Raw genomic sequence first — 21,782 nt, forward strand, 5'->3', positions numbered from 1 at the left:
CCACTTTCGCTCCCAGTGGACACACACACGCCCTCCCCCCCCGAGGTTTTGACACTAAGAAGATCTGTGCTCTATCCGCCTGGACTGATGGGGGAGGGCGCCGAGCAGTTAAGCCGGGCGAGATCGCAGTGTCGCTGTCGGGGGCGGACCTGCTCGGTATCGGCACGGTACCGCGCAGTGGAGCCCCACTCGACACCCCACGTGTGTGTTTTAAAGAGACCTTTGGGGTCCGGGCCGCTCACTCAGCGCCGTCAGTCGGCTGTGTCGAGGGGACGCGTGTCTGCAAGACGCTTTCGTGAGCGCCGGGCCGCTCTCCCGCACCCACCCGGTAATCCCCGGCAATCCGCTCTGATCCACCCGTGACCTGGGTCCTGCGCGTCCGGGCTCGAGGATGGACCCGCGGCTCCTGGGCGACAGCGGGCTGGGGACGCACGAGGGGCTGCGCCGCAGGTAAATTCACCTGCCCCTGCCCCTGCTCCTACCCCTTCACCTGCCCCTGCCCCTGGCCCTGCTCCTACCCCTTCACCTGCCCCTGCCCCTGCTCCTACCCCTTCACCTGCCCCTGCCCCTGGCCCTGCTCCTACCCCTTCACCTGCCCCTGCCCCTACCCCTGCTACTGCTCCTACCCCTTCACCTGCCCCTGCCCCTACCCCTGCTACTGCTCCTACCCCTTCACCTGCCCCTGCCCCTGGCCCTGCTACTGCCCCTGCTCCTACCCCTTCACCTGCCCCTGGCCCTGCTACTGCCCCTGCTCCTACCCCTTCACCTGCCCCTGCCCCTGCCCCTGCTCCTACCACTTCACCTGCCCCTGCCCCTGCCCCTGCCCCTGCTCCTACCCCTTCACCTGCCCCTGCCCCTGGCCCTGCTACTGCCCCTGCTCCTACCCCTTCACCTGCCCCTGCCCCTGCCCCTGCTCCTACCCCTTCACCTGCCCCTGGCCCTGCTACTGCCCCTGCTCCTACCCCTTCACCTGCCCCTGGCCCTGGCCCTGCTACTGCCCCTGCTCCTACCCCTTCACCTGCCCCTGCCCCTGCTCCTACCCCTTCACCTGCCCCTGCCCCTGGCCCTGCTACTGCTCCTACCCCTGCACCTGCCCCTGCCCCTACCCCTGCTACTGCTCCTACCCCTTCACCTGCCCCTGCTCCTACCCCTGCCCCTGCTCCTACCCCTGCTACTGCCCCTACCCCTGCTACTGCCCCTACCCCTGCCCCTGCTCCTACCCCGTCACCTGCCCCTGCCCCTGCCCCTGCTCCTACCCCTTCACCTGCCCCTGCCCCTGCTACTGCTCCTACCCCTTCACCTGCCCCTGCCCCTACCCCTGCTACTGCTCCTACCCCTTCACCTGCCCCTGCCCCTGGCCCTGCTACTGCTCCTACCCCTTCACCTGCCCCTGCCCCTACCCCTGCTACTGCTCCTACCCCTTCACCTGCCCCTGCCCCTGGCCCTGCTACTGCTCCTACCCCTTCACCTGCCCCTGCCCCTGCCCCTGCTCCTGCCCCCTGCCCCCTACTCCTGCCCCTGCCCCTGCTCCTGCCCAGAGGATTTTCTGACAGCAGTGCTCGTGTGGTCGGTATCAGAGGCGCAGAATCTGACGGGCAATCCCAGTCTGTAATTAGCCCGGAGACTCAAAACATCGCCGCACTGCCTCTTTTCCGCCGCACGGTGGCAGCAACGCGCGATCCTTTTCAGACGGCGAGACTGCGGACACTGGAGGCGCTTCTCGACACTGAGAGTGGTGGGCGACGGGAACAGGCAGATTCCCCGGAGATCCTTCAGAAAACAGCTGGAGGAGATCTCTGGATCGATGAACAGCTGCTCTCATGCGGTGACCCTCAGCTGCTCCTTTTTACCAGATGATGTTAGTTAAGGTGTTGGTTAGTGATTGCGTTCCAGAGACCTGTGACGTAGCTGTGTGCGTCCCCTCTCTCTAATCCAGCCAGCAGAGGAGACTGGAGCTGCAGGGCGCCCTCAGGAGGCTGCAGAGGGCACAGCACCTGTGAGTGAGGCCCCTCAATGTCTGTGTCGAGTGTGTGTCAGTTCACTGGGGCCAGTGGGTGTGTCTGTGTGGTCAGTGGCCACCTAGTGCTTAGTCAAATCAGTTTTTGTCATTTGTCGAATTTGTTTTTGTCAAATTATGTCAAATCAGTGTGTGATTGTGCGCTTGCCATCCACAGTAAAAGCACAGTACAGCGCAGTAGAGCCCAGCGAGATCAGGGTAAAAGCACAGTACAGCGCAGTAGAGCCCAGCGAGATCAGGGTAAAAGCACAGTACAGCGCAGTAGAGCCCAGCGAGATCAGGGTAAAAGCACAGTACAGCGCAGTAGAGCCCAGCGAGATCGGGGTAAAAGCACAGTACAGCGCAGTAGAGCCCAGCGAAATCGGGGTAAAAGCACAGTACAGCGCAGTAGAGCCCAGCGAGATCAGGGTAAAAGCACAGTACAGATACAGGTGTACGTGTGGCCCAGCTCCCTGCCCCTCCCTCTCTCTGTGTCCAGGCAGCGGGCCGCGGAGCTGCAGGCGCAGTGGCGGGACGTCTGCGAGAGGGAGAGGAGGGCTCGGCGCCGGAACAGCCAGCTCCTGGCGGACTTCCAGAGGGCCGTGGACACCGCGCGGGAGCTGTCGGCCCGCGGCGCCGCCATGGCGACCATCAGGGTGAGTGCCCGCGCTCCGCCACGGCTGGGTGAGCTGGTCCCCCCCCCCAGCTCCTCCCCCACGGAGCTGGTTGCAATCTAACGCCCCCCCCCCCCCGCTGGCGCAGGCGGAGTACGAGGAGCAGCTGGAGCGGCGCTTCCCACACTGGCGACAGGCGCTGGGGGGTGACCAGAGCTCACCACAGGAGCCCCCCCGTCCCGGCCGCGCGCCCCAGCTTCCCCGGCGCCTCCCTGCTCCGGCGCCGCGCGGGGAGGCAGGGGGCGTCTATCCCCACCCGCTGGGGAGACTCCCGCCCGGGGATTATCCCGACCAGGCCGGCGGCTACCGGCCGGCCCCCCTGCATTTCACCCCAGCCCGGGGGTCAGAGGGCACAGAGGAGAGGGGGGGGTGGAGTCCCCCGGGAACTGGGCGGCTGCTGTGTCACCCTGTCAGCTTGTTTAGGGACCCCGAGTCTCTCCGGCTCCGGGGAGAAGACCTCCGGGCACCATCCCCGGTGTGGGGGTCGCCGCGGGGGGGCACGCCCGCGGCTCCCCAGCTCCCCGACGGACTGGCCAGGCGCCGAGAGGGGCCGGGGAGGGAGAGGGACCGCACTGGGCTGGACGTGCGGCCAGGTGAGGCGAGCACTCGGCCGGCGGGGCTCCTCCTGCTCCTCCTGCTCCCGGGGGGGGGGGGCGAATCCGGTCGGGGCAGGTCGTCGGATTCCTTGAGCGTTCCGTTCCCAGCGGCTGCTGCTCTCCCCGCAGTCCGGCTCCGCTCGCGGGACGCCCCGGAGACCGGCCCCGCCCTCGACGACGCCCCGGAGACCAGCCCCGCCCTCAGCGACACCCCGGAGATAGGCCCCGCCCTCGCCGATGCCCCGGAGATAGGCCCCGCCCTCGACGACGCCCCGGAGACCAGCCCCGCCCTCAGCGACACCCCGGAGACAGGCCCCACCCACAGCGACGCCCCAGAGACCGTCCCTACCCTCTGCGATGCCCCGGAGACCGGCCCCGCCCCCGACGATGCCCCGGAGACTGGCCCCGCCTTCGGTGACGCCCTGGAGACTGACCCCGTCCTTGGCGATGCCCCGGAGACCGGCCCCGCCCTCGACGATGCCCCGGAGACCAGCCCCCCCCTCAGCGACGCAGGGAGCAGGGACGCGGACAGGGCCCCCGCCGCGAGGAGGAGGAGGAGGAGGAGGAATCCGCGGAGACAGGGCCAGGAGGAGCGATCTTCCTCCCGGGAGTAAGTAACCCTCTGTGATCTGTTTGCTGCGGGAAAAGGAAATATCTGGGACTGCGGTCCTCACTCCCTGCTCCCAGAAAGTCCCCGGCCTGCTGCTTTTACAGGGATAAAGACTGGAGCCCATGTGACTCTCCAGGACAGGGAGTGATCTGGGATAATGGCACAGAGCTACACGGGAATATAGTGGGGTCAGCACAGGGGGTCACACTGCACTGGGGTGTCCAGCGGGGTCAGGGCTGGGGGTCACACTGCACTGGGGTGTCCAGCGGGGTCAGTGCTGGGGGTCACACTGCACTGGGGTGTCCAGCGGGGTCAGGGCTGGGGGTCACACGGCACTGAGGTGTCCAGTGGGGTCAGTGCTGGGGATGACCTCTCTTCATGGTTTTAGGGACCTTGGACAGCCCCGAGACGGTGCGCTCACAGACTCCAGTGCAGAATGCAGGAGCCACGAGAGGCCCCGGGTTCGAGGCACCCCAGGCAGGGCCAGGCCGTCAGAGACGAGCACCAGTGAGCACGCTTCTGAGACCGAGAGCGGAGCGCCGCCCCCTGCTGGAGACACAGGGGAACTGCAGCCGCCGGACGCCGGGGCTGGGGGGCGGGCGGGGGCACAGACGGAGGGGAGCGACCCAGGCGAGAGCGAGGCGGGGTCAGAGGTCAGCGGCGGGGCGGGGAGCCCGAGCCATCCCGGGAGAGGGGGGGAGATGGGGGGCGTCACCAGCGAGCGAGAGGGGGCGTCCGCAGAGGAGGGGTCCAACGGCAGCCCGAGTGAAGCAGAGACCCCGGACCGCCAGGAGGGGGGCCGCACGGACACAGGGGCGCCAGACGAGCAGGAAGATCCGGAGAGCGACGGAGAGGAAGAGGAGGAGGAAGAGGAGCGAGACAGCGAGGGGACAGACTCCGAAGACGGAATCGTCAGCTCCCCGCTGGGCGTCAGGTGCGAGCTCGGCCCGGACCACCCCGGGTTGCCCATTTCCCACTTTCCTCCCTACTATCTGTCAGAGGCAGCTAGCGCCCCCATCTGGTTCAGCACCGCCAGTGGCCCAGTGCCTCCTCCGCTCCCAGTCCACTCCGTGCCAGGTTTTCCCAGGAGTCGGCTCCCTGGTGTTGTTGGTGAATTGATTAATCCAACCATCCGTTTACCAATCGCTTTCCACACACGCACACACACCCACCAGGGCCAGTCCATCACAGGGCACGCACACACACACACACAAAAGGGCCAGTTTCCCAAAAGAAGCCAATTCACCTCCCAGCATGTCTGTAGACTGTGGCAGGAAACTGGAGCACCTGGAGGAAACCCACTGAAGCCCAGAGAGAACATGCAAGCTCAACACAGCTCCAGAATCGAACCCAGGGCCGCCCTCATTCATAAATCAATTACACAATTAAGACCCTGAGCCACGGCCCCTGTACTGTGGGGCATCCGGGTTTCGCGATCCCCTGCCCGTGTCCAGCTGTTGACCTTTCGGTGGGTCGATGTTGTGTTTTTCCTGAGAGGCGTGCAGGTCAAGCAGCAGGGATATGACCTGGGAAGATCCTGCTGGGCCAGGGGCAGAGAGCTCCTGCCCCCGGCCGGATCCACAGCTCACCTGGGCTCTTCTCCACCACAGCAGGGCGGCGCCAGAGAGCAGCGAGGGCCGCCGGGAGACGGGCGCGGACGCCGGCGGCCTGACGGGTGGGTCCCTCACGGCCACGGATTGATGAGATTGATGCGATTGATGAGATTGATGACTTGATTGATTGATGACTGATGATTGATGATTGATGACCGAAGATTGATGATTGATGACATGATCTACCGATGCCGTCTGGAAGTGTGAGGGTGCAGGTGCACTGAAAATGTTAACAATCTAAAACAACCTTTAATGCCACCTGTTTTTAAAGATCGACCTCGCGGTGAACAATTAAACCCCTGATTGGTCAAATTAACCAATTTAGGGATTATTGAGGACTGAGGACCTACGTCCTCTTCAGTCCTCAAGGACTGCGGTTCTCTTAATGGAATAAACCACTGGCTTGGCCATCAGGAGCTGACAGGCGTGTCCAAACTCTAGAAACAGGGGGACCTGTAGGACACACTGGGCTGGGGCTCCCCAGGAACAGGGCTGGAGACCCCTGATTCAGGGGGACCTGTAGGACACACTGGGCTGGGGCTCCCCAGGAATAGGGCTGGAGACCCCTGATTCAGGGGGACCTGTAGGACACACTGGGCTGGGGCTCCCCAGGACCAGGGCTGGAGACCCCTGATTTAAAAAAAAACAAGAATATTCACCACCAATGAGAAACCCTTTGGATCTTGTCCAGCTGTTTCTTCGACGACATGGCTGGGTAGCACTGTGTGTAACGTAGTCACTCCTGTTGTGATCCCAGGATCTCTGCTTCCTGTAAGAAGCCCGGGCATCGTCTTCAACACAAGACACAGGAGGAGGGGGAGAGGGCGGGCTGGGCCGTCCTGCTAGGTCTCTCCTTAGCAAAATAGCGTCCTTGCACTGAGCTGGTTGCTCTGTTTGTCACCCGACCCAGGGTCTGTGGTCAACTCCGAGGGCATCGCGGGTCAGCAGGGGAGCTCCGAGGAGGAGGAGGAAGAGGAGGAGGAGGAGGAGGAGGTGGGTGGGGGCGCCTCCAACGACATCAAGAGCAAAGGGGACGACGACGACGACGACGACGACAATGATGATGATGATGATGATGATGATGAAGATGACAGCGATGAGATCGAAGCTCTCCTGGCTCCGCAGGAAGATCCCAAAACGTCTTCTGGTCAGACGTGAGTGTCCTTCCAGCGACAGTCCACCTCCACGTCCACCAGCCTCTCGCTTCCACTGGCACTGGTGTGTCAAGTGTGTGTTAAAAGCGATGTTAGAATGAGGATTTACGTGCAGAATTCAGTTCCAGAGATCCTTCTGTGTGGAGTCTGTATGCCCCCCCCCCTCCCTGATCGTTCCCGCCAGCGCCCGCCTCAGTATCCGGGCGAATGAGCTCATCGAGGCAGCTCAGAGTCACTGACAGGGGCTTTCTCCTGGCAGAGCCGAGGAAGAGGAGGAGAGCCGCTCCGGGAGGAAGGAGGGGTGCCCGCCGCCTGTCCCTGCCGCAGAGGAGCGCCCCGGGGGCACGCCGGACAGGTGCGCGTGCGCTGGGGCTGGGGGTCTGACCGCACAGGAACGCCCTCTCCCGATCGAATCCGTCTGAAAGGCCACGGGCCATTTCAAGAGGTGTCTGCAGTCTGGGGAGGGGGGCCCCGCCAGCCCTGGTTTTGGGGAGACAGGTGTCTTGTGTCTCTCTCACAGATGGGGGTGCTGTAGCTCACAGTAACGGGGAGCTGCCAGGTCCCACCAGCACCAGGGAATGAGAGGCAAGTGAACACCTGTTCACCACCATCCACATGTACCATGTTTTACCCTGATCTCACTGGGCTCTACTGCGCTGTACTGTGTTTTTACCCCTATCTCACCGGGCTCTACTGCGCTGTACTGCGTTTTTACCCTGATCTCACTGGGCTCCACTGCGCTGTACAGTGCTTTTACCCTGATCTCACTGGGCTCCACTGCGCTGTACTGTGCTTTTACCCTGATCTCACTGGGCTCTACTGCGCTGTACTGTGCTTTTACCCTGGTCTCACTGGGCTCTACTGCGCTGTACTGTGCTTTTACCCTGATCTCACTGGGCTCTACTGCGCTGTACTGTGCTTTTACCCTGGTCTCACTGGGCTCTACTGCGCTGTACTGTGCTTTTACCCTGATCTCACTGGGCTCTACTGCGCTGTACTGTGCTTTTACCCTGGTCTCACTGGGCTCTACTGCGCTGTACAGAGGACCACAGTGAAGTTCCTGAAGTCAGTCAGTAGAATGATCTCTAAGGGATGTTTCTTTCTCTTGCACTTTCAGGGTGAATCACAGCGGCACTCTCACTGCCCAGGGCAAAGGTCAGTTCTGCTCAGTGGTAGCTTGCTCTTCCCCCCGAATGAGCCCTAGCTGTCCGCCCTGGCTGGTCAGTGACCGTGTGTCCGTCTCCTGCAGCGCTCCGGAGGGGCTCCGCGGACAGCAGCGATCCGGGAACCGAGGCTCCCGGTACCCCGAAGCCCGGCTCCGCGCCCCCGGAAGTGCCCGACGAGTTTGACGATTTTTTCGACTGAGAGAGAGGTGGAGAACACTGCCGCAGCACCCCGAAACGGGTCGGTCCTGGTCCTGGGGAGGCCGCCAGGAGCAGATGGTCCAGGACAGGACCGGACCAGACAGACCCTGCGGGGGCTCTGGAATGAGGAAGGGTCAAGCTGTTCAGAATAAACATCTGTCCACAAAAACTGCTTCAGTCAGATCCTTCGTTAGTTAATCAGCAAGATGGATGTATAGAACTGCGGTTGGGTGTTTCTGTGCATTGATGCTGTGTGTCAGTGTGTGAGGCCGTGCTGTGTGCGCGTCAGCATGTCTATGTGTCAGTGTGCGTGTATGTGTGTCAGCGTGTGTGCGACAGCGTGTCGCCGGGTGTTAAAAGATGCTTGTGACAGTCCCATTCTTCATCAGTGTGTCCGTGTGCTAAAAGATTATAACATATTTATCAGTATTACAAATCTCTAGGTTTTTTTGGGGGGTCGCTTTCATGTAGGTAGAAGAACTGCATTTGATCTGTTCGGAAAGTGACTCGGTTTTGTGGCCGCCTGCTAGAACTACAAATCCCACAAAGCCGCAGGACCGCCGTTTCCGGTCGCAGTTCCCATGATCCTCTGAGAGCGCTCGTTTGGTTTCCGTTCCTGCCTCGCTTGTTGTTTCTGTGATCCAGCCATGGCGACTGATGTACCGCCCGGCACCGAGCAAGCTCCGCCGGACCTCGGCAGCTCCGTTGCTGCCCTGAACACATGGAGCGTCCAGGAGCTTCAAGCCAAGCTAGCTGAGATTGGCGCCCCCACAATGGGTAAGTGTAAAGCGCGGGCTCCGTGGAGGGAGGGAAAAGGCCGAGGCCTTGCGCCGAAGCCTCGGGCTCGAGTGGTCAGTCCACCCGAGCAGGCCGGCCCCAGTGGCGGTGGGCGGGCGTCTGGGGAACCCGGCGTTCAGGTTGCTCGGTTCATTTCTGTGGCGTACCCTGTATCTTGTACAGAACCGCCAGAAACACCTCATTTCATTCAGGTTTGGCGCCGCGGAGTCTCCCGGTGAGCCTTTAGTTCATGAAAGGGGGCTGTGATATAAGATTGCTTTTAAAGAAATTGCTTTCGTTAGTTGCTTTAAACACCGGAGGCTTAACAGACCATCCGTTGATCATCTCTGTAGCTATTTATATATATTTTACGAGTCCTGCAGTTTCCCAGCTCAGCTGCAGAGCCAAGTGAACCCCAGACCTCGGCCCTGCAGTTTCCCAGCTCAGGTGAACCCCAGACCTCAGCCCTGCAGTTTCCCAGCTCAGGTGAACCCCAGACCTCAGCCCTGCAGTTTCCCAGCTCAGGTGAACCCCAGACCTCAGTCCTGCAGTTTCCCAGCTCAGGTGAACCCCAGACCTCAGTCCTGCAGTTTCCCGGCTCAGGTGAACCCCAGACCTCAGTCCTGCAGTTTCCCGGCTCAGGTGAACCCCAGACCTCAGCCCTGCAGTTACCCGGCTCAGCCCCAGAGCCAGTAGAAACCCAGGTCTCAGTGCATTACATACTCTATCAGAATTTAGGATTTGTTACTTAGACAGAACCAGTACACTCTCTCAGTCAGCCTGGCGGAATTGGGGGTACTTGTGGTTATCTTGTGCTGTGGCTGGGTCTTTGCTCAGTGACAGTTCTGAAGTCTGGACTGATGTTGTCTCTGTCCTCAGGCCCCAGAGAGGAGATGATTGACAGACTGAAGGCCTATGCGATGCAGGTGAGTATGTTCTGTCAGAAGTGATTGATACAGTGACCTGTCTCTCTCTCTCAGTTCAATTCAAGATGCTTTGTTGGCATGACCAATGAATACATCCGTGCTGCCAAAGCAAATACAATTAACATAAAATCTATGGATGTTTTCAGGAATTTCACAATACAGACCCATCTAAATAGTTACATGCAAACATCTGGAGCATTACTGGAAGACAGGCTAACTGTTCCTCAGGCTGGGACAGGAGGTCACACACTGTATTATTATTGAGAGACAGGCTCACTGTCTGTTCCTCGGGCTGGGACAGGAGATCACACACTGTATTATTATTATTATTGAGAGACAGGCTCACTGTCTGTTCCTCAGGCTGGGACAGATCACACACTGTATTATTATTATTATTGAGAGACAGGCTCACTGTCTGTTCCTCAGGCTGGGACAGGAGATCACACACTGTAGTATTATTATTATTATTATTATTATTATTATTATTATTATTGAGAGACAGGCTCACTGTTCCTCAGGCTGGGACAGGAGATCACATACTGGGCTACCAGTTCAACTGAGTTCCCTCCTCCCTCTCCCAGTAGGATTGGAAGCTATTGTGATTCTGGTAGGTGTAGGAACTCTGGGATTAGATTTGTAAATTTCTGGAAGAATGTTTCTCTAATCCCGGAGTATCTGTCACAGTGCAGTAGGAAGTGCACCTCTGTCGGTGTGGCTTGGGTCAGGGAGCCTCAGGACCAGCTGGCTCAGGGGGCTCTGTTTTGGGCTCAGCTCTTGGCTCAGCCGGGGTTTGTGGTGGTAGGAGTTTTGATTGGTGTTTTTTAGGTGTAGTCAATACTTTAATACTCTTTACTGTATGTTTATCAATAGTGGGTACTGTCTTAATTCGGCCCTGCACCCGTTGTTAGGTTTCTACAGATCTCCATGTGCAGAGTTTTTGTGGGGTGTTTGTCCCATTGAGTGTACTCCTGGTCTGTGAGGGGACCCCACACTTCACTGCTGTATAGGGCAGTGGGTTGGATTACACTTTGAAATATTTGGAGCCAGATTCTTGTTGGTGGGTTGGTGTTGAAGAGCCTCCTTCTTATTGCGTAGAAAGCCCTGAGTGCCTTCTCCCTCAGTGCCTTCACTGCCAGGTCAAAACTCCCGGAAGAGCTGATAGTCAGACCGAGGTGTGTGTAGCTGGATGTGTGCTTCAGTGTGTTGTTGTTGAGTGAGAAGTGGTTCTTGTTTCCCTGAGGCCTGGCTTTCTTGTGAAAAACCATGACTCTGGTCTTGTCCAGATTGACTGTTAGTGCCCAGGTCTGACAGTCCTGCTCCAGCAGTGCCAGGCTCTGCTGTTCTGGGTCTAGATGGGCTGGCAGTGCCCAGGTCTGACAGTCCTGCTCCAGCAGTGCCAGGCTCTGCTGTTCTGGGTCCAGATGGGCTGGCAGTGCCCAGGTCTGACAGTCCTGCTCCAGCAGCGCCAGGCTCTGCTGCAGCCCCTCCCCCTGACGTTGTGTCTGCCGTTCCAGACGGGGATGATGCTGACCAAGCCCACGCTGCAGGCCGGTGACGGAGATGTGGTGGCCCCCCTGCCGGCCCAGGTGAGTGTGCCCAGGGTGCGGGAGGGACCCAAGCAGGGAATTTTTAAGCGACTCCCCGATAATAATGTTGCCCTTTCTGCCCCCCCCCCACAGATGCCCGGCCTGCCCATGCCCCCCATGCCTCTCCCCCTGCCCCCTCCCCCTCCCCCGGGGATGTTCCCGGCCCTGGGGATGATGGGGGTGCCCCCGCCCCCTGGCCTGCGCATGCCCCTGCTGGACCCCGGCAGCCTGTCCCAGGAGGAGCACCTGAAGATGGCCCAGCAGCGCGCCGCCATGCTGCTGCAGGAGGAGGAGAGGGCGAAGCCGCAGCCGCCGCCGCCGCCCCAGCAGCCACAGGTAGGGGGCGCCGGTGTCCCCGTCGCGTGTGTCCGCCAGCCCCCCCCCCCCCCCTGCGGAGAGGAATCTCTCTCTGCCGGCTGTCCCGCTTCCTGCCGCCCGGATTGAGATGGTCGCTCATCCCGGGAGCTGAGCTCAGCGGCGCCCCCCGCAGGAGGGCCAGCTCGGAGTGCCGGCAGGCCGCAGATGGGGCGCAGGGTTCGCCATCACACGGGTGTCCTGGGGGGAAGGGGGGGGCTCAGATCGTGGGGTGCTTGCAGGAGTTGGGGGGTGGGAGCCAGGGGTGTAGTCCGGGGGCGTCACTGAGCGCTGGCTGTTTTCCAGGGGGACGCCCGGTCCGTGGAAGAGCAGATGAAGGAGCAGGAGCTGCTGGAAGAGCAGCAGAGGGTGAGGAGGTGGGGGGGAGGGAGTCTGACTGAGGGAACAGCTCCTGGCACCTGTGTGTGTGTGCGTGCGCGCGCGAGTGTGAGTGTGTCTGCCCGGCAGTGGGACGTCACCCCCCCGCAGTCTGTGCGGCTGTGTTCCCGTGCCTGACCGCCGACTGAACTCCCCCCCCCAGGCCGCGGTGCTGCTGGAGCACGAGCGCCAGCAGGGCCTGGTGAAGATGCAGCAGGGCGCCCCGCCCCCCCGGCTGCCGGAGCCCGGGCCCCGCCCTCCCATGCTGCCCCCGCTGTCCCAGCTCAACGCCATGCGAGGTGAGTCGTGCCCCCGCCCGCTGAGGGCCGGGGTACAGGTCGAGGGGATCCCCTCGGAGCAGCAGCTTGCTCTGCGTCCCCCCTTTTCGTTCTCGGCTACGGATCGCCTCGTTTGTGACCCGTCTTGTGTTCTGTGACCGCGGGCGGGCTGTTCGGCAGGTTGTTCCCAGAAGTCTTTGCTCACCTGTTGACAGACGCGGTCGTTGGCCTTTCTTGTCCCTTCCCAGGCATGGCCCCCAACAACCCCCCGCCTCCCGGGATCTCGGTGGGGCCCCCCCCACTCCAGAGGCCACAGAGAGGACCCCCCCCTCCTCCTGGGGAGGACATCAGAGAGGTACTGCCCGCGGAGCGCGACAGGAGACACAGAAAGAGGAGATCGCAGGGAGTCCCTCAGTACTCGGCGCAAACAACAGGACAGGAGACGCAGTGAGGGAGGAGATCACGGAGGACATCTTAGTCATTAACACACAGCAGGAAACACAGTGAGAGGGGAGAATCCCTCAGTACTAACACAGGGCAGGACAGGAGACACAGCGAGAGAGAGGGGGGAGATCACAGACGATCCCTCAGTAATAACACAGAGTGGGACAGGAGACACGGCGAGAGAGAGGGGGGAGATCACAGAGAATCCCTCGGTAATAACACAGAGTGGGACAGGAGACACGGCGAGAGAGAGGGGGGAGATCACAGAGAATCCCTCAGTAATAACACAGAGTGGGACAGGAGACACGGCGAGAGAGAGAGGGGAGATCACAGAGAATCCCTCAGTAATAACACAGAGTGGGACAGGAGACACGGCGAGAGAGAGGGGGGAGATCACAGAGAATCCCTCAGTAATAACACAGAGTGGGACAGGAGACACGGCGAGAGAGAGAGGGGAGATCACAGAGAATCCCTCAGTAATAACACAGAGTGGGACAGGAGACACGGCGAGAGACAGAGGGGGAGATCACAGAGTGGGACAGGAGACGGAGGCCCAGCAGGGCCCTGTGGTGTCGGGCGGGCTGGCAGTGGGTGCTGTCCTGCTCCCCTCCCTCCGCGAGGGAGCTGGCGCTGACCCTCTGGGCCGGGGGGGGGCTGTGTTCCAGGTGGACGAGACCGGGGTGGGCCCGAAGATCCCCCAGGTGCTGGAGAAGATCCTGCAGCTGAAGGAGATGAGGCAGGAGCAGCTCAGCAGCTTGGTGCCAGGTGAGGCCGTGGTCCGCTCTGCGGCTCGCCGACTTCCCGGGGTCTCGCCCAGCCCCTTCTGCTTCGAGTACGAGAGCTTTACCCCCCTGGGCAGCTAGTTCCACACTCCTGCCACCCTTTGTGTCCAGTATCTCCTCTTTTTATCGGAGGAGCCCATGCAACCCTTTCTCAGAAAATGTCTGCCTTGTTCCACGCTCCCACCCCTCTTCGTGTAAACAAACGCCTCCCGTCTGTCTCTCCCTTCCAGAGGAGGAGGAGGGCGGCGGCGGCGAGATGGAGGCCAAGTCCTCGGCGGCCGCCACGCTGTCGGAGGCGGAGGAAGAGGAGGAGGAGGAGGCCGGCCTCTCCAAGAAAGACGTGAGTGTGGCCGGCTGGCGGAGGGCCCGCCCCGCGCCCCGTCGCCGTGTGCGCGCCGAGGAGTCACCTCTCCGGTCGCTTGCAGAAAAGCCGGAAGCGCAGGAACCGGAAGAAGAAGAAGAAGGCGGCGCGGGCGGCCGGCGAGGCGGACGGGGAGCCAGGGACAGAGGGGGCGCCGGGCGGCGGGCGGGACAGCGAGCCCGAGGTGGAGATCGAGTACGTCACCGAGGAGCCCGAGATCTACGACCCCAACTACATCTTCTTCAAGCGCATCTTCGAGGCCTTCAAGGTGAGCGCTCTTCGTCCTGACCTGAACCACGGAGACTCCCGCTCCAGGTGTGACAGTGCTGTCAGTCAGACTCCCAGTGCGCAGCAGTCTGATCCGCTCCAGGTGTGACATTGCTGTCAGACTCCCAGTGTGCAGCAGTCTGATCCGCTCCAGGTGTGACAGTGCTGTCAGACTCCCAGTGTGCAGCAGTCTGATCCGCTCCAGGTGTGACAGTGCTGTCAGTCAGACTCCCAGTGCGCAGCAGTCTGATCCGCTCCAGGTGTGACAGTGCTGTCAGTCAGACTCCCAGTGCGCAGCAGTCTGATCCGCTCCAGGTGTGACAGTGCTGTCAGTCAGACTCCCAGTGTGCAGCAGTCTGATCCGCTCCAGGTGTGACAGTGCTGTCAGTCAGACTCCCAGTGCGCAGCAGTCTGATCCGCTCCAGGTGTGACAGTGCTGTCAGTCAGACTCCCAGTGCGCAGCAGTCTGATCCGCTCCAGGTGTGACAGTGCTGTCAGTCAGACTCCCAGTGCGCAGCAGTCTGATCCGCTCCAGGTGTGACAGTGCTGTCAGTCAGACTCCCAGTGCGCAGCAGTCTGATCCACTCCAGGTGTGACAGTGCTGTCAGTCAGACTCCCAGTGCGCAGCAGTCTGATCCCAGGCTGGTGACACACCTGTCTTCCGCAGCTCACGGACGACGTGAAGAAGGAGAAGGAGAAGGAGCCGGAGAAGGCGGAGCGGCAGGAGACCGCGATGGTGAAGAAGAAGGGTTTTGAGGAGGAGAAGAAGGACAGCGATGACAGTGACGAGGTGAGAGCGCCCCCTTTTGGGCGTCCCCGTCTGTGCCGTCCCCTGTGTGTCTGGGGTCCCTGTCCCCTGTGTGTCTGGGGTCCCTGTCCCCTGTGTGTCTGGGGTCCCCGTCTGTGCAGTCCCCTGTGTGCCTGGGGTTCCATCCCCTGTGTGACTGGGGTCCCCGTCTGTGCTGTCCCCTGTGTATCTGGGGTCCCTGTCCCCTGTGCGCCGGTCCTGACCATGCTTGTCGCTCTCCAGGAAACCCGGCAGGACGCCCCCAAGATGTCCAAGAAGAAGCTGAGGCGGATGAACAGGCTGACCGTGGCCGAGCTCAAGCAGGTATCCCCCCCCGGTGACCTTTAACCTGTTAACGTGGCCTTTGACCGCCGTGCGGAGCGGGAGAGTGGGCGCTGCCCCTCGTGAGGATGGCGGGGGCCCGGTTCCCTTGTTGGCGGTGCCGGGGTGCGGCCTGACGGTCCGCTGTCCGCTCTCTCTCGCCCAGCTGGTGGCGCGGCCGGACGTGGTGGAGATGCACGACGTGACGGCGCAGGAGCCCAAGCTGCTGGTGCACCTGAAGGCCACGCGGAACACGGTGCCCGTGCCGCGCCACTGGTGCTTCAAGAGGAAGTACCTGCAGGGCAAGCGGGGGATCGAGAAGCCCCCCTTCGAGCTGCCCGAGTTCATCAAGCGCACCGGCATCCAGGAGATGAGGGAGGCGCTGCAGGAGAAGGTGAGCGAGCCTTCCCGCCCGCTCTGGGGGGGGGCTGCATCGGGGCGGGGGGGGTTCGGTCCTCACTCACCTGCCCCCCCCCCTCCTCTCTCCCTGCAGGAGGAGGCCAAGACGATGAAGACGAAGATGAGGGAGAAGGTGCGCCCCAAGATGGGCAAGATCGACATCGACTACCAGAAGCTGCACGACGCCTTCTTCAAGTGGCAGATCAAGCCCAAGCTCACCATCCACGGCGACCTGTACTACGAGGTGGGCACGGGGGGGGTGACCTCGGGGCCCCGCGGCGCCGGCTGGGAAGACCCCCGCCCCCGTGGGCTAGCCAGGGAGGGCGCGTGCTTGTTTCGGGGGTGAAGCAGCGGCACTTTGCGGGGCGCAGTCAGGGAGGGGGTGGCCGCGGTTCTGTGTTCGTCCAGCCCAAGGGGGCCTGTTGGAGCGCGGCGACATCGGGGGGGGAGAGAGATGCCACACGCAGGCTCCCACAAGGCCCTGGGGTGCTCGATCGCAGTGCCGAGCAACCGCGTGTCTGAGGGGGGGTGTTCATGGGGCGTGGCAGCCAGGTGTGAGTCTGGGGGGGGGGCGTGGGGCAGCCGGGCGTGTGTCTGGGGGGGGGCGTGTGTCTGGGGGGGGGGCGTGTGTCTGGAGGGGGGCGTGGGGCAGCCGGGCGTGTGTCTGGGGGGGGGCGTGTGTCTGGGGGGGGGGCGTGTGTCTGGAGGGGGGCGTGGGGCAGCCGGGCGTGTGTCTGGGGGGGGGCGTGGGGCAGCCGGGCGTGTGTCTGGGGGGGCGTGGGGCAGCCGGGCGTGTGTCTGGGGGGGGGGGGTGTGTGGCAGCCGGGCGTGTGTTCAGGGGGCGTGTGTCAGCCGGTACCGCGCGCAGTAGTGAGTGATTCCAGGGACGCTGAGATCCAGGGGGCTGCTGGAGGAAAGCAGGAAAAGGGGCGAAACGCGTCGGATCTCAGGGCTGGTGCTCTTCCCTCTCCCCCGCAGGGCAAGGAGTTCGAGACCCGGCTGAAGGAGAAGAAGCCGGGAGACCTGTCGGACGAGCTGCGGATCGCTCTGGGGATGCCCGTGGGACCGGTAGGGGGCGCCCTCTCCCGTTCTTGAGGGTGGTGGTGGGGGGTGTTGGAACGCTGGGGTTCACCGGGGCTCCCCGAGGACGGTGTGCGTGAGGCCCCTGTCACTCCGTTGGCCGAGACCAGGGGCCGCGAGGGCCAACAGTGCTCAGAAGGTGCTTGTGGCCTTTCCCACCGGTCCCCGCAGCGCCCTGGGGTGCGTACATGAGCGTCTGCTGGGGCCTCTGGGGTGTGTCCTGGTGTGTCCTGGGCTTTGCAGGGGGGTGGCGGTGCAGTCAAGTCAGTCACTGGACCCGACTGGAAGTGGGGGTCCTGTTCAGGGTTCTGAGGTGTCCATCTGGGAGCACAGACGGGATCTGGGGGAGCGGTATCTCGCAGCTATCCCCTGCGTTGGCGTTGTCGGGGTACACTCACCTGTACCCCCCTCTCTCTCCCCCTGCCTTTCTCTCTGCAGAACTCCCACAAGGTGCCCCCTCCCTGGCTCATCGCCATGCAGCGATACGGACCCCCGCCCTCCTACCCCAACCTCAAGATCCCGGGGCTGAACTCGCCCATCCCGGAGGTGAGTTGGGGAGTGCGGCCCCCCCGGGGGTTGTCGTGGGGCGCGCCGTGTGTCCTGTCCTGCCAGGCAGGGCGGCGCCGAGATGAGGGCGTGGGGCGACACTGGGGGCACTGGGGCGCCGCTTGGCATCTTGGGATGTGGGGGCTGGTGATTGAGGGGAAAGGGGGGTGCTGGGGTTTAGGAATGTGGGGGGGGCTGGTGATTTAGGGGAAAGGGGGTACTGGGGTTTAGGAATGCGGGATGGGGGGTGCTGGGGTGATTCAGGGGGCGGGCTGACGTCTGTGCTGGGGGCCTGTCGGGGCGGCGCTCTCGAACCCGGGACCGCGTCCGCTCAGCCTGTCTCTCTGTGTCTCTCTCAGGGCTGCTCGTTCGGGTACCACGCCGGCGGCTGGGGGAAGCCTCCCGTGGACGAGACGGGGAAGCCGCTGTACGGAGACGTGTTCGGGACCAACGCCGGGGACTTCCAGGTGCGCACCCCGCCGGGGCTGGGCTGGGCCGGGCCGGGCCGGTGGGCCTCCTGTTGTCGTCCGGCTCGAACCCGAGGTGCTGGTTTGGGGCTCTGATTTCTCAAGCGATGTGGAAGAGAAAGTACAGCCCCTTATGACCCCGCGGCTCCGTCTGTTGAGATCTCTGACCTTCGCATCTCGGTGGATTGACCCTCGGGCGACGGGGACTGCAAAAAGTATTCACCCCCCTTCGGCACCTTTCACGGCGTGTTTTCTTACGCGCTGGAGTCAGAATGGCTCAGTCGTGCCGAAACGGCTCTGTAGCTTTTTCTTAATCGGTTACAAATGACCACGCGACTGATTGATTACAGAAGTATTCACCCCGCCTCTGCTAAGACTCCCCTAAATAAGCTCTGGTGCAGAGCTCACGTGAATTACCTGACTGGAGTCCACCTGTGCGCAGCTGAAGTGTTTCGCTACACCTGTCTGGTCTCTGGGAAGGGTTATGAAGTTGAAGGTGTGTCGACGAACTCGGGGGCGTTTGAGGGGTCACCTTCAACTCGAACCCCCTCACGGATGTATTGCCCCCCCCCCCGCCAGGCGAAGACGGAGGAGGAGGAGGTGGACCACACCCCCTGGGGGGAGCTGGAGCCGTCCGACGAGGAGTCGTCGGAGGAAGAGGAGGAGGAGGAGAGCGACGAGGACAAGCCGGACGAGACGGGCTTCTTCACCCCCGCCGACAGGTAGGCCGCTCCCGCGGGCCGCGAGATCTCGCCGGGCGCCGACCGCCGGCCGTGCGAGTGACCGGGACTGACCCCGGCTCTGTCCTTCTCCCCACCAGCGGCCTGATCACCCCCGGGGGGCTCTCGTCTGTGCCCGCCGGCATGGAGACACCGGAGCTCATCGAGCTGAGGAAGAAGAAGATCGAGGAGCTGATGGACGGGTGAGGGCGCAGGACGGGCAGGGGGTGGGGGGGGCGGGGTTGCGGCGGCTCGCGCCCGGCGCTGACGTGGTGTTTGCCCGGCAGGAACGAGACGCCCCAGCTCTTCACCGTGCTGCCGGAGAGGAGGGCGGCCAGCGTGGGCACCGCCATGATGGCCTCGACGCACATCTACGACGTGTCGGGGGTGAGTGTGCCCGCCTGACGGTGTGGCTCCGACGGGTGTCTTCATGTCAGTGCGCTCACTGTGAGTCTGTTCCCTCCTCTTCCTCCTCTCCCCTCTCTCCCCCTCCTCTCTCTCTCTTCTCCCTCCTCTATCTCTTTCCTTTCTCTCTCCCCCCTCTCTCCTCTCCCCCTCTCCTCTCTCTCTTCTCCCTCCTCTTTCCTTTTTCTTCTCCCTCCTCTCTTCCCCTCTACCCCTCCTCTCTCTCTCTCCCCTCTCTCCACCCCTCTTCTCTCTCCCTCCTCTCTCCTTTCTCTCTCTCTTCTCCCTCCCCTCTCCTCTACCCCCTCTCTCTTCTCTCCTCTCCCCTCTCTCTTCTCCCTCCTCTATCTCTTTCCTTTCTCTTCTCCCTCCTCTCTTCCCCTCTACCCCTCCTCTCCCCTCTCTCCACCCCTCTTCTCTCCCCCTCCTCTCTCCTTTCTCTCTCTCTCCTCTACCCCCTCTCTCCTCTCTCCCCTCCTCTCCCCCCTGCCCCAGGCCGTGGGAGGCCGGAAGAGCGCGGGGGGGCAGGAGTCGCAGGGCGTGGAGGTGGCGCTGGCGCCCGAGGAGCTGGAGCTGGACCCCATGGCCATGACGCAGAAGTACGAGGAGCACGTCCGGGAGCAGCAGGCGCAGGTGGAGAAGGAGGACTTCAGCGACATGGTGGCCGAGCACGCCGCCAAGCAGAAGGTAGGGGCGTAGGGGGGACCCCTAGGCTGGCTGGGGGTGTAGGGGTGACCCTGTTCAGGCGGGGGTGGGGGGTGTTAGGGTGACTCTGCTCTCACTGGGTGTCCTTCTCCTTCTCCAGCAAAAGAAGCGCAAAGCCCAGCCCCAGGACACCAGGGGAGGGGCCAAGAAGTACAAGGAGTTCAAGTTTTAGCCGCGGAGGAAGAGGAGGGCAGAGGAAGAGTCTCCGGCCCGGATGTGCTCCTTCCCGGTCGCCACGGACTTTGTCTGCGTTTTAAAGTGACGAGGGACGGAGAAGTTTATAGTCGTTCGGTCTTTCTACAGCCCACACTGTGTGCTGCCTGTTTTTGTAAATAAAGTTACTCTCTAGATGTATTCGTATGGGGTTTTTTTTTTAAGGATGTTGGGTGATGTCTGACCCAGCTCGACCACCGGACCAGCTGTCCACCCGGTCCGACGAGACCGGACCAGCTGTCCTCCCGGTCTAACGGGACCGGACCTGAACCACTGGACCAGCTAACGAGCCCGGAAGCAGCAGGGTGGACCGTGTCTGTGGGTCTGGGCCCTGTGCAACGTGTGTTACGGATGGTTTTCAGTCCCGAGCTGGTGGAACACCTGTAAAAAGCTTCGATCTGACCTGTCCTCTCCTTGAACAGTCCGTTCTGCTCCTGGAGCTCAGAGGCAGAAATCAGATGCGAGTCTGTCCAGTCCAGCCTGGCTACACGGCCAGCGGACAGTGTCAGAAACGGTTACAGAGCAGATTGGTTCAATTAAAAAAAGCCATTTTGCTTTTGGTTTTAAACCACACGGGAAGATTTATTGTGGGTCCCCTTGGACAAGGGGTACCCGCAATTCGGCGTCAGACCCGAAATTTCAGGACCGGCTCCTCCGTCTTCCCCTCCTCCGCCCTCCGCTGCTCTTCAGCGCCGCGTACGAGCCCCCGCTGCGCCGCTTCGTCCCTCGCTTCCTCCTCCTCCTCCCTGCTCTGCGGGCGCGGCGCTTGCGGGCGTACCCCGTGTGGCACGGCATGGCTCTGGGACTGACCCCCCACGCCGGCACGGGGCCGGCTTATGAGGCCGCCCGAGGCGGACGTGCGCTGACGTGCCCCCACCCCCATACGTGGAATACGACGTCACCGGCTCGTCGCGGTGACGTCACAGTTTACCGTCTGCGGCCCGGTGCCGCTAGAGACTAACTTCTTTCGTACCACGACAATAGTTATTAAGGTTTAACGATCATACATGTCACATTTGTGACTTTAAAGATTCACCCTCGTAATCTACGCCCGTTCCAAATAAAAGTGTTAACAGAAACGGCGAATACACACGTGTTTTATACCTGCATTTACATAATTAGGCCTGAATATAATCAGTCATTTAGACGGTGGAGTCTTTATCGGGATAGTTTTGACTTTGCTGCAGGTGAAATCCGTCACAAAGCCGCAGAAATCGTATTACGATAACGGGCATCATCACACGAGGGGGGGCGGCGCGGGCTAGTGACGTCACCCTCCCCCGCTCGTCTCGACCCTCGGCGTGACCCCTCGCTCAGGCGGGGGACGTCACTCCTGTCGCGCGCGAGGCTAAGACCGTTTGTAAACAGGCGTGTGGAGCAGGAAGCGCTGTCCGCAGGGTGATAAATCCTTCATCGAAGAGAGGCACGACGACCAGCCTGCAAGGGCCTGAAAGGTGGTCCTGTTTCTCACCTGTGAACTAATTAGCGTTTCTCCAAGAATTCTGGACCCATTCTTGTTTCTGCTATTCTGAAAAAATATCTAGACATGTAGAGAGAGACCCTGGAAGACAGATTATATCCCCTAAACTGGGCGTCCTCAGGAGACCCCCAGTCTCTGTACACCGGGGGTCCCCGGCCCTGCTCCTGCGGAGCCCCGGTCTCTGTACACTGGGGGTCCCCGGCCCTGCTCCTGCGGAGCCCCGGTCTCTGTACACTGGGGGTCCCCGGCCCTGCTCCTGGGGAGCCCCAGTCTCTTCACTCGGCCCTGCTCCTGCAGAGCCCCAGTCTCTGTACACCGGGGGTCCCCGACCCTGCTCCTGGGGAGCCCCAGTCTCTTCACTCGGCCCTGCTCCTGCGGAGCCCCAGTCTCTGTACACCGGGGGTCCCCGGCCCTGCTCCTGCAGAGCCCCAGTCTCTGTACACTGGGGGTCCCCAGCCCTGCTCCTGCAGAGCCCCAGTCTCTGTACACCGGGGGTCCCC

General features: G+C 62.1%; 2 protein-coding genes across 11 annotated transcripts; both read left to right on the forward strand.

The window, feature by feature from the left end:
* The first annotated feature begins 28 nt into the window (after nt 1–28).
* Nucleotides 29–8,328, forward strand: LOC138224102 (collagen alpha-1(I) chain-like). 9 transcript variants are annotated; one of them, XM_069180430.1, is made up of 9 exons: nt 29–450; nt 1,937–1,996; nt 2,496–2,652; nt 2,759–3,876; nt 4,265–4,810; nt 5,382–5,551; nt 6,400–6,643; nt 6,903–6,998; nt 7,761–8,328. In XM_069180430.1, the coding sequence occupies exons 1-9, from the start codon at nt 392–394 to the stop codon at nt 7,990–7,992; spliced, it is 2,682 nt and encodes an 893-aa protein (XP_069036531.1). In that variant the 5' UTR covers nt 29–391; the 3' UTR covers nt 7,993–8,328. The 9 variants fall into 9 exon arrangements, 6 of the variants coding, with proteins under 6 accessions (XP_069036531.1, XP_069036525.1, XP_069036528.1 ...); XR_011182448.1 differs by lacking the exon at nt 29–450 and adding an exon at nt 7,164–7,228 and having other exon boundaries at nt 1,522–2,652; nt 7,761–7,798; nt 7,893–7,943; XR_011182447.1 differs by lacking the exon at nt 29–450 and having other exon boundaries at nt 1,522–2,652; nt 7,164–7,798; nt 7,893–7,954.
* Nucleotides 8,329–8,483: 155 nt separating this feature from the next.
* Nucleotides 8,484–19,939, forward strand: sf3b2 (splicing factor 3b, subunit 2). Of its 2 annotated transcripts, XM_069180442.1 has the most exons (22): nt 8,484–8,784; nt 9,664–9,710; nt 11,225–11,296; nt 11,390–11,632; nt 11,957–12,019; nt 12,192–12,327; nt 12,555–12,661; nt 13,416–13,515; nt 13,763–13,872; nt 13,958–14,161; nt 14,828–14,950; nt 15,191–15,271; nt 15,435–15,662; nt 15,762–15,911; nt 16,646–16,735; nt 17,186–17,293; nt 17,653–17,760; nt 18,340–18,482; nt 18,581–18,682; nt 18,767–18,866; nt 19,380–19,571; nt 19,690–19,939. In XM_069180442.1, exons 1-22 carry the CDS (start codon nt 8,655–8,657, stop codon nt 19,759–19,761), a joined length of 2,709 nt encoding a protein of 902 aa, XP_069036543.1. In that variant the 5' UTR covers nt 8,484–8,654; the 3' UTR covers nt 19,762–19,939. The 2 variants fall into 2 exon arrangements, with proteins under 2 accessions (XP_069036543.1, XP_069036544.1); XM_069180443.1 differs by lacking the exon at nt 11,957–12,019.
* Nucleotides 19,940–21,782: the final 1,843 nt, after the last annotated feature.

The sequence above is a fragment of the Lepisosteus oculatus genome, chromosome 18, assembly GCF_040954835.1.
Source record: "Lepisosteus oculatus isolate fLepOcu1 chromosome 18, fLepOcu1.hap2, whole genome shotgun sequence".
NCBI classification, from domain to species: Eukaryota; Metazoa; Chordata; class Actinopteri; order Semionotiformes; family Lepisosteidae; genus Lepisosteus; species Lepisosteus oculatus.

Coding starts and splice junctions, on each gene's coding strand:
- sf3b2 (XM_069180442.1), top strand. CDS start 8,655: ATGGCGACTGATGTACCGCCCGGCACCGAGCAAGCTCCGCCGGACCTC. Junction 12,020..12,191: donor TGCTGGAAGAGCAGCAGAGG/GTGAGGAGGTGG, acceptor TCCCCCCCCCAG/GCCGCGGTGCTGCTGGAGCA. Junction 16,736..17,185: donor TGGGGATGCCCGTGGGACCG/GTAGGGGGCGCC, acceptor TTCTCTCTGCAG/AACTCCCACAAGGTGCCCCC.
- LOC138224102 (XM_069180424.1), top strand. CDS start 2,014: ATGTCTGTGTCGAGTGTGTGTCAGTTCACTGGGGCCAGTGGGTGTGTC. Junction 5,552..6,399: donor GGACGCCGGCGGCCTGACGG/GTGGGTCCCTCA, acceptor CACCCGACCCAG/GGTCTGTGGTCAACTCCGAG. Junction 6,999..7,760: donor CCCGGGGGCACGCCGGACAG/GTGCGCGTGCGC, acceptor TTGCACTTTCAG/GGTGAATCACAGCGGCACTC.